Source organism: Mchenga conophoros, linkage group LG12 (assembly GCF_057382185.1).
Source record: "Mchenga conophoros isolate Kocher_MC1m ecotype Shallow Benthic linkage group LG12, M_conophoros_male_GT1.1, whole genome shotgun sequence".
In the NCBI taxonomy this organism is placed as follows: domain Eukaryota; kingdom Metazoa; phylum Chordata; class Actinopteri; order Cichliformes; family Cichlidae; genus Mchenga; species Mchenga conophoros.
In genome coordinates this window covers 32,702,450-32,716,278 of record NC_140537.1, presented here as the reverse complement: position 1 = coordinate 32,716,278, position 13,829 = coordinate 32,702,450, and the positions used below count along the sequence as shown (strand labels likewise).

The following is a 13,829-nucleotide window of genomic DNA, read 5'->3' as shown; positions in this document are numbered from 1 at the left end:
AAGTGTCTTGGACATTGTTGCCCAATTTGAATTGTAAATCTCCTTATTTGCATGTGGTGCATCTTGCAATTCAAATTGTTTCCAGTGTTTCTTTAACCCTCTTTAACCTTCAGATGCTTTCTCATCTCCCTGACCTACCCATGTTTGTCTCTCCTCTAAGGTTTAGATTTTTGTCGACAGTTCTGGCTTGAAAACAAAGAGGTGGTAATCCTTGGACAAAAGGAGAAGTACCAGCAAGAAAATGGAGTAAAATGAGGAGAGCCAGTGAAATGTTGGCATGTCTAACTGTTAGGCCAATTGTAGTGTTAAGAGGTGAGAATTGAAGCCAGTGCCCAGGTGGAAAGTGTGAATCCAGGAATCATCACACATCTTAATTTTAACACACAGCTCCAAGCAAATATCAAGTTTTGTGAAGCAGAGAAGTAGAGGATTACAAACTGACTTTTAGTCCCATCATTGGCGTTTTTCCTGCTGGTGATTTATTGGAGAGGGCACCAGAGTGGTGCTGAAGAAAGAACCCTAACAGCCCCCACATTTCATTTTTATAGCCCGCTATAAAATATCCGAGTGAAAACAAGGGGAAACTGGGCAGAGGGGAAATGTCACATTATTCCCCTGCAAAGAAAGGAGCACAAAGCCTCAGGAAAAGGACAAGAGCGCTCATTTCTAAGCTGAGTCTTAGCAAGGCAGTGAATATCACATCGCTAATTATCAGCCTGGTTGGATTTTGAGCTGATTTCTTGTTATGAAATAGATGTTAATTCTAACTCTTGGTGTTGAGCTCGGATGTTGCGTCCTAATAATTATGCAGTTGTACGCTTAAAAAAAGACACTTTTTTTTCAGACCTTAAGCACTTCTTTGACATTTTGGTAATACTTTGTGACTTTCATAAGAAGAGCATCACAGAAATAGAAATCCTGATTTATATTTCATTTGTTCGTTCTAATCCACTGTTCCTTAAGGGCTGCTATTGGACTGCATTAGTGTGAGGGTGTGAATTGCTTGAAGGTTCAGTGGGTGGTTGAATAGCTTTGCCATCCATTTGATGGCTATATATATGCAGGTGTGTGTGTACGGTAGGATTTATGAGTGTTCAGTATGGCTTCTAATGCTTTTCCCTTACATAGATGAGATAATGGAAATGCCAGAGTGAAAAGTGTTCCCCAAGTTGATTGTAATTGAATCTCCATGATGTCAGGTGCAAATTTGAGGTCAGACAAACTGCAGCCAAGTTGTCCACTGGTGGTATTACTTTATTGTGATCCCAAGGTGCTGCTTTGTTAAATTGAGGAAGTTAATAGAAGTGTCCCACAAGAAGATGTACATCAACATTATAGTAATATCAGAAGCATAGAAGGAACAAACTTCCTGTACTAAAATGTTCTCCTTATTTGAGCAGGTTTTTGTGTTCGGTTTACAGATGGTTTGGTGTCTTTCGTCTTCGTTTTGAGATGTTAAGAGATTTCTGCCTCCATTCAGCGATGCACACCGCTGCTGGATATGTTTGGGGAACAATAATGAGCTCCTGATTGTATAGTATTATATTATAATCCACATTTTATCATTTTATCTGTGTCTCCAAGATGTAATTTGTTCTGTTCAGACTACTTTGGTGTGTGGTCCTATGTCCGGGTTAAATAATCTTTAAATAAGTGTATTAATACTGTGATACTTTGTTTTCTTAAAACATACTCTCTATTTATTTATTTTTGCTGCCCTTTGCATTGCAGATCACAGCACGTTGTTGTCCTTGAAGCAATTAACTTCTGCCTTATACAGACTGATATTGACTGACTGATCTTTGCTGATGCCGGTGTTCATCTTTTGCAATGTTTTTGGAGTTTGAGCGAATACAAATAGTGGATTGGTCAATCTGAGTTATTTTGAAAAATCACTTTTGGAGCTAGGTGGTTTTAAAGTATTTCCTGCAACTTGGTTTGTGGTGTACAAAAAAGTTAACAGTGTGTTAATCAGCAGCAGTGTCCTGTTTCCTCAGGCCTCACTGTCAACAGCTTTCATTTGGGTATGTTTTGTGCTGAAGAAATTGTTTAAACAAAAACTGATCTGCTGATTACCCAAAGCAGTGACGACTGTTTATCTCAAAGCATACACCAGTCAGCCACAACATTAAAACCATTGACAGATGAAGTGAATAACACTGATCATGTGGTCGCAATGCAAATTATCTGCTGGGAAACCTCAGGTCCAGGCAGTCATGTGGATGCTACTTTCACACGTACCCCACCCCCTCTCGCTACGCACTGGGACAATGCTCCCAGCCGCACTGCAAAAATGCTCCAGAATGGCTCGAGGAACATGGCCCGGCCTCCAGAATCCCCGGATCACACTCCGATTGAGCATCCGCAGGATGTGCCATAACAGGCCAGAGCCACAGAGGCCCCACCCTGCAACCCACAGCACCCAAAGGATCGCGTGCCAACATCCTGTTGCCAGACACCCAAAGGCGATTTTGTGTCCATGATCCAATCAGACCAAACTGTTTTTGTGGGCTCACATCCCCTACGCATTATAGGCAGGAGGTTTCAATGTTGTGGCTGATCAGTATATAGTTTCTGTTGCTGCTGTGAGTGCTGTGAAATCATTTCATTTCCCTTAAACATATCAAATCTCAGAAACTGATATTTTCCAGGCACGTTTAAACCAAGATTATTGACATATAAGATATGAATAAAAGTAAGGTAAAAAAGTATGAGGCTGGTTTACCAGCAAGACAGGACACGGGAAGATCACAACTTCACATTTAGCACAAGTAGACCATGAGAGAGCAACAATAGACAGTAGACTATACATATCAGCCTACAACTGACAAGCCCTCTTCTTCAATACATGCATTCATGGAGCACAGCAGCGGGCAGCAGTTTGCATGCTAAATCATCCAAGTCAATTAAAGAGTCTTCTCTCAGGCAGTAAATTGCCAGACTCTGATCTGCTGTTGACCTCAAATCCCTATCCAGACAAGCCTCTCGCCACCACTGTGCAATCAGCATTTCTCCACTCTCCAATTCGGCAAAATGATGAATGTGACTCTTTCAAGTTTTTTTTTTCCATATCTTCAATTGTTTAAACAAAAGTCACTGTAGAATCTCGAGTTTATCTCATGAAAAAATGTTAGGACGTTTCATCTCCAGATTTCCAGAATTTGAAAACATAGTCTGAAGTAAAGGATTTCTTTTCAGTAGTTACGTGCAGTTTCCGTGCCAGGCATCATACATTTTGGGACTAACGTAAAGGAAACCTTTTGAACAGCAGCCAGCTAACAACAGCTGTTTTTCTCAGTCTTCGTCTGTAAGCCCCTCTTTCCTTCAAATGCGCAGCTTCGGAGCCTTTAAGGCAAAATGCAATGTGGCTATAATTGGCTCAGTACCAAAGTGTGTGGCTCACTCTGAGCAAAATGAGTCGATCAGCGTAATTGTGCCAATTAAATGTCCAAACATCTTCTGTGATCTACCTCTGGGTATGGGAGTGTTTCAACAAGCTCATCTACTCAGAGCCAAGCAGGCAATCTGTGACGCACACAGAGGTGAATGCAACCTCAGACACACACACACATACACACACACAGACAGACACACTTTATGCAGTATATATATATATATATACGTAAAATGGATTTCCGCATTAAGTTTTCCGCTGATCTGCCCTATGCTACCTCAGCTGTCTGCTTTCCACCTTCCATTTTGACCCTCACACACACTCTGTATGTGTGCGAGCTAGCAGCTCGAGGCAGGATTGATTATATTTCCCAACTTTTTGGGCTTGCCTGTTCATTTAGCTCCGTGGATGATGTTCTCATGCTTTTACTGAAAGGGTGTGTGCAGGTGTGTGTGTGTGTGTGTGGGTTAGAAAAAGGATAAAATGCTATCTGAGCTCCAGGGTTTTGGTGAAAGCTCAGAGAGGGGGAGCACACTACATCATGTACTGTTCAAAGATGTCAGTAGGTCAGATTTGGGTTGGGTGGTCTGCTGGATGGATGTTTTTTTAATGCTAATGGTTGTAATTCATGCCTGACTTTTGGAGGGATGATTAAGAAAGTGCACTAAATTACATAAGTGGCAGCACTATCTTAGGTTTGTTCTTGGAGTCTTATTTCAAATAGGACTATTATGTGTTGACAGGCGCAGAAAGGAAAGAAGAGGAAGAAGAAATGGAGAAAGGGTATATATATCAGTGGTTTTATGCTTGGACCCAGTTTTTTTGCTCTTTTTCGCCATTTTAACAGTAGCCTCGGGGTAAACAAACAGGTGTCTGCCTCCAATTTGGGTGGAGCGACAGACAGATCTGCACTCATGATATCAAGTCCAAATTTACTGGCAACCAAGGCTGGTTTCCTGTGAACATGGGAACATTTTAGGTTGAGAGAGATGATCGTGACTAGATGAGCCTTTTCTTTAAGACTCCCATGGCTAACAGGATGCAATAAAGAAAGCCATGTTTGCTATGAATTCAGAGTAAAAGCTTTAAGGAGCTTAAACTTCAGTTCAACTCTGAAAAGTCTTCTTTGTCAATACCTCATTCTCAGTGTGAAAAGAGAGGAGGAAACTCAGGATAGTGTGTTAGATAGCAGAATAAAAGACGTGGAAACGCCCTTCACAACTGTGCGCACAAAAGGTGAAACGGGATAGTGCAGCGCTGCAGGGCTTTGTCAAGATGCTACAATGAGGTGTGTCAAAAGAGATGAAGAAAAGGTTTTTGGCAATTACCGTCAGCGCTAAAAAATAGCGATGTCATCTTAGAAGGCTTCTTTAGTCAGCAGAGAGTGTATTTTTCCAGTTTGGAATTATCTTGAAATGGAGCTTAAAGACATGAAGCAGACCAAGTTGCGCTTCCGCTGCACACTTGCTGCTTTGACTTTATTTATCGACAAATTAGAAGTTACTGTGAAGGTCATGATTTACAAAGCTGGATGATTACCCTGGAGATATGAAGCCTGCACAAGGCTTTTAGGTATCTTCAATCCCACTTCTCATCGCTTTTGTAAGTGAAACTGAAAAGGAAAAGCACTGAGGGGCCCATCAGCCTTATTCTCATGGGTTTAAAGGGCCTTGATGAGGATCAAAAGAGGCCATAGTCTCAGACAAAAGCTTGGCCCCATCAGCCATCCTTTTTTTTAGGTCTGTGTCTGGCCCAGAACAAAGAGGCTTCCCCCCCAACCTCTAACTAGACCAATTGGACTGGCTCTTGACTGGCATGCAGGGTCGAGCCTCCAGAGTACAGAGGAAGGGGTGAAACCAACAAGCACCAAAGGGTGCTACTAAGGATGACTGACACAGCTGAGATAATCTCCTTCTGAAACATAGTTGAGTATTCAGTCGATAGCCGGTCTTTTTGATCTGATATCCCACTATCATTTCTTCTTCCCATGCTTTTCCCTAATCCTTTTTTTCAGCTCTCCTCAATCTTTACTCTGAGAGAGAGCAATCTGATGCATTCACCCATCATTTTTTTAATAATAGATATCTCGGTACGTGCAAAATTTCCTTATTTCCACTTTAAACAAAAAATGTGCACAACAACAAACATCTGGCAAAGAGCAGGGCAAACACCAACCAGTTTTTAAATGAAGCGGGTTGTTAAACAGGGAAACATTGCAAATTATGTGCTGCTATACTGTCAGATTATAATTTTATAATCACAAGAGGAGCTTCAACTATTCTTCCCACTATTTGTTTCTTGTTTAAAATTATCCAATGCAGGCAAATGATTGTTATAATTTTCTGCAGGAATCCTGATGGGGATGTTCAGCCGTGGTGCTACATTGCAGATCATGAGGACGGGATCTACTGGAGATACTGTGACATCCCTACATGCCAGAGTAAGAGACTGCCACTTCTTTATCTCGCTCTCTGTCTTCATCCCTTCCATGCCCTCAGGGGCAAATCTTGGGCATACGGTCCAACCACTTTCATTGCTATGCTCATCTTCTCGCCTGCTATGAATAGCTTTTATGGACTGCGGTGGCTTGTAAACAGCTATTATCATCTAAAAAATGTCTCTAATTGCCTTCCGTCACTCCTCCTCCTGCCATGCCTGGGCCTGTCTTCAAGCTGTCACTGCCTACTTGTGTGTGTGTGTGAATGTGCGTGTGTGCATTTTTGTATATATCTATCTTCATAAGTTTCCCCCTTTGGCTTTGCAGCTTGTTTTGACATGCTTTTTTGATGTGAGCGACTATGTGCATCTACCAGTTTGTGGATGCTTTTGTGTGTTTTGTTCACATGTGGGTGTGAGAGTTTCCCTGTCCAGTAATTCCGGGATTAATATGTGTGATGGACTGTTTACACAGGGAGATTTAGTGCTTCTGTGTGTCTTCTCTACTAGTTTGGCACATATCTAGAAAGAGCTGCCTGTCTTTAATCCCGGTGCTTTTGTTCCCTCCACCTTTTTAATCGCTCCTGTTGAAAACAGACTCTGATGGATCAGCCTAACACTGTTTTTGATGCCAAATATCTGAATACCCGCAGAGGAGATTCAGATCTAGTGATTTATGGCACGTAACTGGTGCACATGCTGATGTTATTAAATGCAAACAATGTGTTATTATAAAAGTGCCAATAAAGTTGGGAAACAAATATTATTTTAATAACTAAATGAATCTGATAAGTGAGCACAATAGGAGAGATAAAGGCAAAAAAATTTACCAAGCAGAGCTTGACTGATTTGTTTAATTTACATAAATATTCCATTTTCCTCTTCAGTCATGAATGAATAACATTCCATTTAATCTAATCAAACCCTACTTTATCGCTGCGTGCCTGAGATTCCTTCTCTATCTTTATGTATTTTCTATTATTATTTTTCCAAATCCTTAAATATCTATTGTACTTCTCCTGTGGCTGCCTGAGCCCTTTTCATTCCTTAATATTTAATGTGTGTAGTGTTTAGTTATATCTGCAGTGCTTACCACTGTCACCGCATTAAGGGTCTAACCTGTTCTGCAGGGTTAGTGATGCTAGTCCAGAAATCCTAATTAATAAAGACTAAAGACCACAAAAAAGAGGTAAAAAAGAAGAAGAAAATGCAGCCTGTCTTGGAACTTGAGGTAAAACAGTAGAAATAGTGCAGGTGGAAAGCTGCAAAGCTTGCAGTAGGTACTACGAGGCACTACTAGGCCTCAAGAACCTCCCAGCCCCTCTAGCTATCCCACCATTATCCTGTCTGAGTAGCATGCCTGACTAAAGCCTGCTGTTTGAATGGCCCGGAACCCATTAACCCATCTAATAATGCCTGTTGGCTGCACGGCCTGTGTGTGTAGCCATAGTTATCCTCGGTATATTATGCATATAGGAGCTTGTCTGTATCCCATTAGAGTTTTGACTGACCTATTTCAGACAACTGTCCATTTAGCACAGTGTGTTTTTCCTCCCAAACCACAAAGGTTTGGAAGAGCAGTGTGTACATTGAGAGCTTGTCACTGTCTTTGGTAAAATTAGGCCAGCTTTTATTCCGTATGGATATACCATGTGCTGGTTGAGCCTTGTTTTTGTTTGGGATCCTAGTACTGCGTATGTAACCCATCCTTGTGACATGTGGCCAATTTTCAGCTGCTCAGAGCTTTGCCCATATCAAGTGCTGCCTTACATGATCGTTCCCTTTTTTGTTTGGCTGTTGAAAGTTAGATAGAGCAATGAAACATAAGAAAAGGAGATGGGGTGTGCTGCGAGCCAGGCATTCAGTGTCATGAAAACATGCTTGTTTGGTGGAGACGGTTTCTCCCTGCAGGGGTACGAGGCAGCTTTCAGACACGAATGCTCTGTCTCATCTATTGTAAAACCACAATCGCCACGTGGTGCCTCACCTTCTGGCGCTGTGTGTTCTCAATCTTCTGCGTTTGAAAGCTTCGGCTGCCAAGTGAGAGAATGCTGATGTTCTTTTGGTGTCAGTGTTCTCAGTCTGCGGCTGGCTACAATAGCCTCAAAAACACTGTGGTGTGCCAGAGGAAAGGCAACAGTGGTCTGTGTTTTCATTTTGTCTCACTTTTGTTTTGTCTGTGCCTTCGTTTTGTCTGCTTTTTTGCTTACGTTTGATGTCATGTGGTTGGTAGTGGGTCGCCACTCGCTGAACCACCTGCCGCAGCCTTGCTAGTGGTTCGTCTGTGATCCAGCTGGGTTTCCTGTCATCTAGGGTCATGCCACCCCTGTTGAGGGTGACACACCCTGATGGAGCATCCACAGGCAGGCAGGTCACACGAGGCCAGGAACACAACGTCTGACAGTGTGGATTACAGCGTAGGTCAGTACATTTGTTGATCTTAGTAATCCCTCATGGCAGCGTCATGTGGTGGAATTGTCTAAACATTTCAAAAAGGCACGCTGTCAGTGCACGTCTGTACACAATGACAGCTGCGCAGCAAGTTTTGTCCTAAAGGTAGAGCCGCTCCGCGTTGCCAGATCGGTAAATGCTCGCTGTCGTTATATATTGAAGTCCACATCTTGCTTCGAACATTAGCCTTGCTCTTCTGACAGCAGTTCTAAACATTTTCACATAACTAAAATCTCAATTCCCCTAAAATTATCTCATTATTAAACTGCACTGAATGTTCTTTTGAGTAATGTGACTCTTTCATTCATTGTGAAATTTTATTTTCTCAACGTTGTAGGTGAGTTGAATGCTGATACATTTTAACCAGGCTTTTAGTGTACCGAGAGGACTATGTTTTAGCAATGAGCTGTAGAAAGCAACAAGTCCACTCAGGTCCTCCAACTAAGTGATCGCATCTGTCGTGTCTTACTAAACCCATACAAGCATCCCTGAAACAACATACACAACGTGATAACATGCACGTCAGAAGGCCTCAACACACCCATTTTTTGACCCAGAGACTGGAGGTTAAAGCTTGCACACTTGTGATAATGTTAAACTCAACGTAAAAAGCTCCATTCTACAGGATGCCAAGTTAAAGGTGACGCCACTCATTTTTTACATGCAATTTTACATGCAATTTTTCACGCGTTCCACAGAGGCCATACTATAGATCATAATAACAGCTTGTGAAATCATTTTCTGAGGAAGGATATATAAAGGATGGACATGGCCGCACTGATGTCACAAGTAAAGTAGTAAATTCCCGTTGTAACACCTCAAGCTGAGCATTTTGATCATGGCTGTCTTGGTATCTTGACCATGGGGTGACTGTGTCAGAGCAACCGTCCTGCCTGCTCGTGTTCTAGTGACTCGACAATGACAAGACGAGTGTGCCCTAAATAATAATATCAGTAGAGACCAGAATGTTTGCTGAAGAGACTTTTTTTTAACCAAAAGAGTCTGGCTGTTAGAAAGAATGCATTTTAAGGAACTTCAAAACTGGTTTTACATTTTAGACTTAAAAGCTACATCCATCCTTTATGTACCGTCTGTTGGGAGGAAGGAATTTTCTAATGAGGTGGAAGGAAAACCTGCGACCAAACCAGCAGGTTTATTAAATTTAAAACAAATGCAACTGCTAAATCCATTAATTCAAAGTGAGACAGTAAGTGGGAGGTAAAAGAAAAATGAGTTTGTGGTTACTTGCATTGACAGCAGATTCATCAAACATTAGCTCAGTTTGAAAATATGCTTTACTCACTTGTTAAAACATGCAGTCATATTAGTGATTGATAAGATGACAAAAAAAACACGAAAAAAAAAATCTGGTTAAAATTATAGACCTAACTTTTTACAAAGGATTCTGTTGCTGTACGTCTCTGTTGTGATGTTCTGAAATGCTTGTTTACATGACCACTGACAGTGTGATGGTTCCTTCCCTAAAGCATTCCATACTGCAGAGACATTTTCTTTTGGTGTGGCTCCTTGAAGCTGACACGCATTTGCTTGATGCTATGCGCTGACTGAATTTGACTGACAGAGTGAAACTGTCAGGGTGAAGTCTTCAAGCGTTTGCCAAGATAAAGTCGCTTTGATGTGCACATTGGAAGCTCATCTTTCAACAGCATATAACCAAGAAAAACTTGTTATGCCACTGTGTTCCTGTAGTATGGAGATGTGGAGCATTTGAGTTTTCCCCTTGGTTTCCTTCACTAGAATAGTTTGAAAATACATTTTTCCATGACCAATCCTAGGAATAATAAGAGTTGATAAACCCAGCTAAGCTTGCCCATGTTGCCGATTTATTTCAAGTTATATAGACTATGTGAGTGTGGTGTACAGTCTCTGTTTATTTTAGACATTGTTGCTGTGGCTGACGATACCTGCTGGGTGGTGTTAGGATGAGAGACGTTATCTTTATGCCAATATTCCCTTAAGCTCTGTGATACTTTAAGATATCATTTTGTTACAGAGCTGTCAATGTGTTTGCACCACACTTACAGTAAGTTATTCTTTTATCTGTTTAAACAATTGAGGGAATGTCTGACTAACGCTGCCGGTCAACATGCAACAATAGTCTCAATATGAGCAGTACTACACTCATCTGGCAAGGCTAACCAGTCACACCTTAAAAAGCATTAAAACAAAGCAGTAATGTGTTTGGTTCAGGTTTTATTGCTGAACGTTGAGGTAAATATGAAGTGTTGAGATAAGTGCCTTCATTTACGGTGATTTATGATGATGCTAAATGCCACTTTGAAGTTGCGGATCACCTTAGTAAACCCTGACGTACTCTTGAGTGAATGCGATCAGGTGTGCTCGTCCTCGTCGTTCTTGTTCAGTGTTTTGTGAGGAAAGTGAACAGTCTGCATGTCAAAGGTTTATAATGTCTGAAACGAGTGTTTCTTGGACTTAACTTACTTTTGAAGTTGCTATAAATGTCCATCGTCACTGCTTAAATACAAGCTGTAAACTTTAATGAAACCCTTTCCTTGTAGTGTAGATTATTTTTGTCCCCATTATATAGAAAGATGCAGTATACCACATCCTTCCACCCAGTTAATGATTTGGATTCAGTTAGTAACAAAAAGTAGAACCACTGGGTTTGTAAGGTTGTGATTAATAAAAACAATCTAAAGGGCATCAACCAGATTTTTTGACAGTTTATATAAATCTACTAAATACAGGATAGTTCAGGGTTCACAGGTGTTTTTGATTTTATATATTTATAATCAAACTATTTTTATATGCAGCTCTAATAGATTTGTATATATTTTCGAACTATTTTTTATATTTTATAACTTTTTAATGTATTGTGTTATTTAAATCTGTTTATCAGTTACTGTTCTTACTGCCTTGGAGCAAATGAAACCACATAATTTTCTCAGGGATTAATAAAGTATTCCAATTCAAATTGTGATGGTTTTTAAAAAGGTTTTACAGTGAGGATCCTTTTTCATCATTCCCTGATGTCCATTACTGTCCACTTTTTAGGGATAAAATGTTCTGTAAATGAGGCTCTGCTTGGTTTATGAACACAATTGTATAAAGACCTTCAGATTTTTGTATAAAATTGACTTTAACCTTGTGTAACCGTAAATCTGTGTGTTTTTATACAAATCTACCGTGAATAGGTAAAAAGTCAAAGTAGCAGATATTGTAATAAAATGTCTGTACAATATAAAATGTGTTTTAAATTAAGGATTCATTTTTGAATTTTTCATTTCCCCCAATAATGTCCAGAAATGCCTAACACTTAAACTGTGTTTTGCTTTTAATGTCTTGCATCTGTTTTCTTCATGTATTACAAACTAACAGCAGGTCAAGTAAGGTTGTAGGCGAGACTCATCTCGAGGTGTCTAATGCAGGCTTGTCTCTATGTTTTTATTTTCATGTCAGAGTTAGTCCTAATGTGACACCATCCAGCGCTGAATGATTATACATGGGTGGTGTTCCTTAAGTTTAAGCTCTGGGAAAAAGGGAACGGGTTGGAGAAAGTTTTTATTTAGTATGCTATGATTGACAGGAAAGCTCAAGTAAATGGTTGAATGAGTGTCTGAGACGAGGACAAGTGCGAATCAAAATAAGCAAGAGGTCAAGACAAGTTGGACATGTGGTTTGGAAGCCCGGACCGAAGCACCACAGCCCTGCCTCGTGGCTGCTGTGGTTGCCTAAACCAGGGATGCCTTCAGGTTTTGCTACTGCAGTATTTTTCTCACTCTGTCATTGTTTTTAGAGGCCGAATATTTCCCTTAGGTGGTCTTGCACCAGCTTTCACCACAGCCAGCTTTTCGGCCATAATACTGACACAGGTTCAGGCAACATTGCATGCGTGTGTGTGCACGTGTGTGTGCACGTGTGTGTGCACGTGCGTGTCCCTGCACTGTTACCAGTGCAAAACCCAGTGAGATATTTCGAGTCTCAGAGAGAACATTTAACGAAGTGAGCTAATTTAGGCATTTCCTTATTTCTTTAATAAGCTCCTGTATGTAAAAAATTATAAGTACTGAAGTTGAGGTAAGGTCAGTCATGCTGTACTTATGAGTTTTCTCTGGAGATTCTCCCCCCACACAAACACATTTTATAATGGAAAACTGAAAATATGAGTCATTCTGTGTTGTTAAAACACAAAGAATGAACATAACGGATGATCCTTGAGAGCCTTATAATGTGGTTTCCCTTAAAATCATTACATTCACAAAAGGATACTCATTTTGTTAAATGGAGGCTTCTATTAAGGATGAAATAGTGCAAGTGCGTGCATGTGTTTGTGTCTGTGCGCAACCAAGTGCAACTAATGCCTGAATTCAGATTTTTGACTTAAGTACCCAGAGAGTATAAATTAAAAAAATGTTACCTGCCAAGATTATTGTCTCCCAGCCAAATTAATTGCACATTTTTCACAGAAACATGCCAAACTCCTTCTTTTTAATGCAGTTTTATGTATAGTGTTCTCGCAGGTGTTCCGTGACTAGAATTAGATGGTTACTGCTTTGCAATAATGGGACTAAAACTTTGTGCCATATATTAGGTTAACTATTCTGGAAGAAGTGAAGTGACTTTTTAAATGTTTTTAGTACTAAGCTTCACTTCTTTATGGGGTTGACATGCCCCTTTCACTTTCATTAGGCCTGCCCTTACCTGAAGAAGTGGGCAGAGGAGTTTTGAAATCACTACTATTAGCTTATTGTGACCTCTGACCTCCTTAAAGCTCACCTCCACCCACACCTGCCCTCAGGGAGAATACCTGTATGAAGTGTTATGAGGAAACTTTTAAATGCAATCTAGAAAGTAAACACACAAAAACAAACCAGAGGACAATCAGGTCTCTGGCTCCTTCCCATTCTCAAAATGTCTGGGGTTAAATCAGTCAGGACCATTAGGGAATTAGATGTATTGATCACGAGGTGAGCTGCCTGTGTAGAATGTTTGCTAATGAGTAGATGGCCATTGTTTAGTATTTCTCCTGGGAACGAGGAGGAGATGAATAGCAGGTCAGCTACTTTAGGGCTCACAAATGAGGGCTCGCTGCCAAATGTAGATCAGCTCTGCACAGTTATAATATATTTAATTTTATTTAGTGTCTATTGTATGGCAAATGGCATTCGATCGCCTAGTGTTTTTACCTGTTTTGTGTGTGTAAGTGTGTGTGTTTTGCAGGTTTGCCCATTTTCTGCTAAATTTGATCAAAATGCTTTATCATAGTCGGTCTAAGTTTTAATATTGGAAAGTAGTGACAGTGACAAAATGAGTCTGCGGTGTGTGCAGACAGTGTGTCTCACTTAATTGGGTGTTTTTAAAAGAGTCATTCTGGGAATATACTAAAAGACTACATTTAAATCTAATCTATCAAGTACTCTGTACAGTTTTTACTTTATTACTCAAACTATAGGATATGCAAGTGTCCTGCACCCTTTGGTAGTACAACACACCCATCCCATATTTCATTTTCAAGGCAATTGGTTTTTATGCTTTTTTTAAAGGTAAGGTTAACTGACTAGAACTC

The 13,829-nt window shown here is 40.4% G+C and overlaps 1 protein-coding gene across 3 annotated transcripts in view; it reads left to right on the top strand.

Moving 5' to 3' along the window:
- The window catches only part of kremen1 (kringle containing transmembrane protein 1), a 62,679-nt gene that overhangs the window by 26,682 nt on the left and 22,168 nt on the right, over positions 1 to 13,829 (top strand). For all 3 annotated transcript variants that reach the window (XM_085295325.1, XM_085295324.1, XM_085295323.1), the window contains exon 3: positions 5,743 to 5,834. In XM_085295325.1, the coding sequence (XP_085151451.1) occupies positions 5,743 to 5,834 (92 nt within the window). The remainder of the gene's footprint in view (positions 1 to 5,742; positions 5,835 to 13,829) is intronic.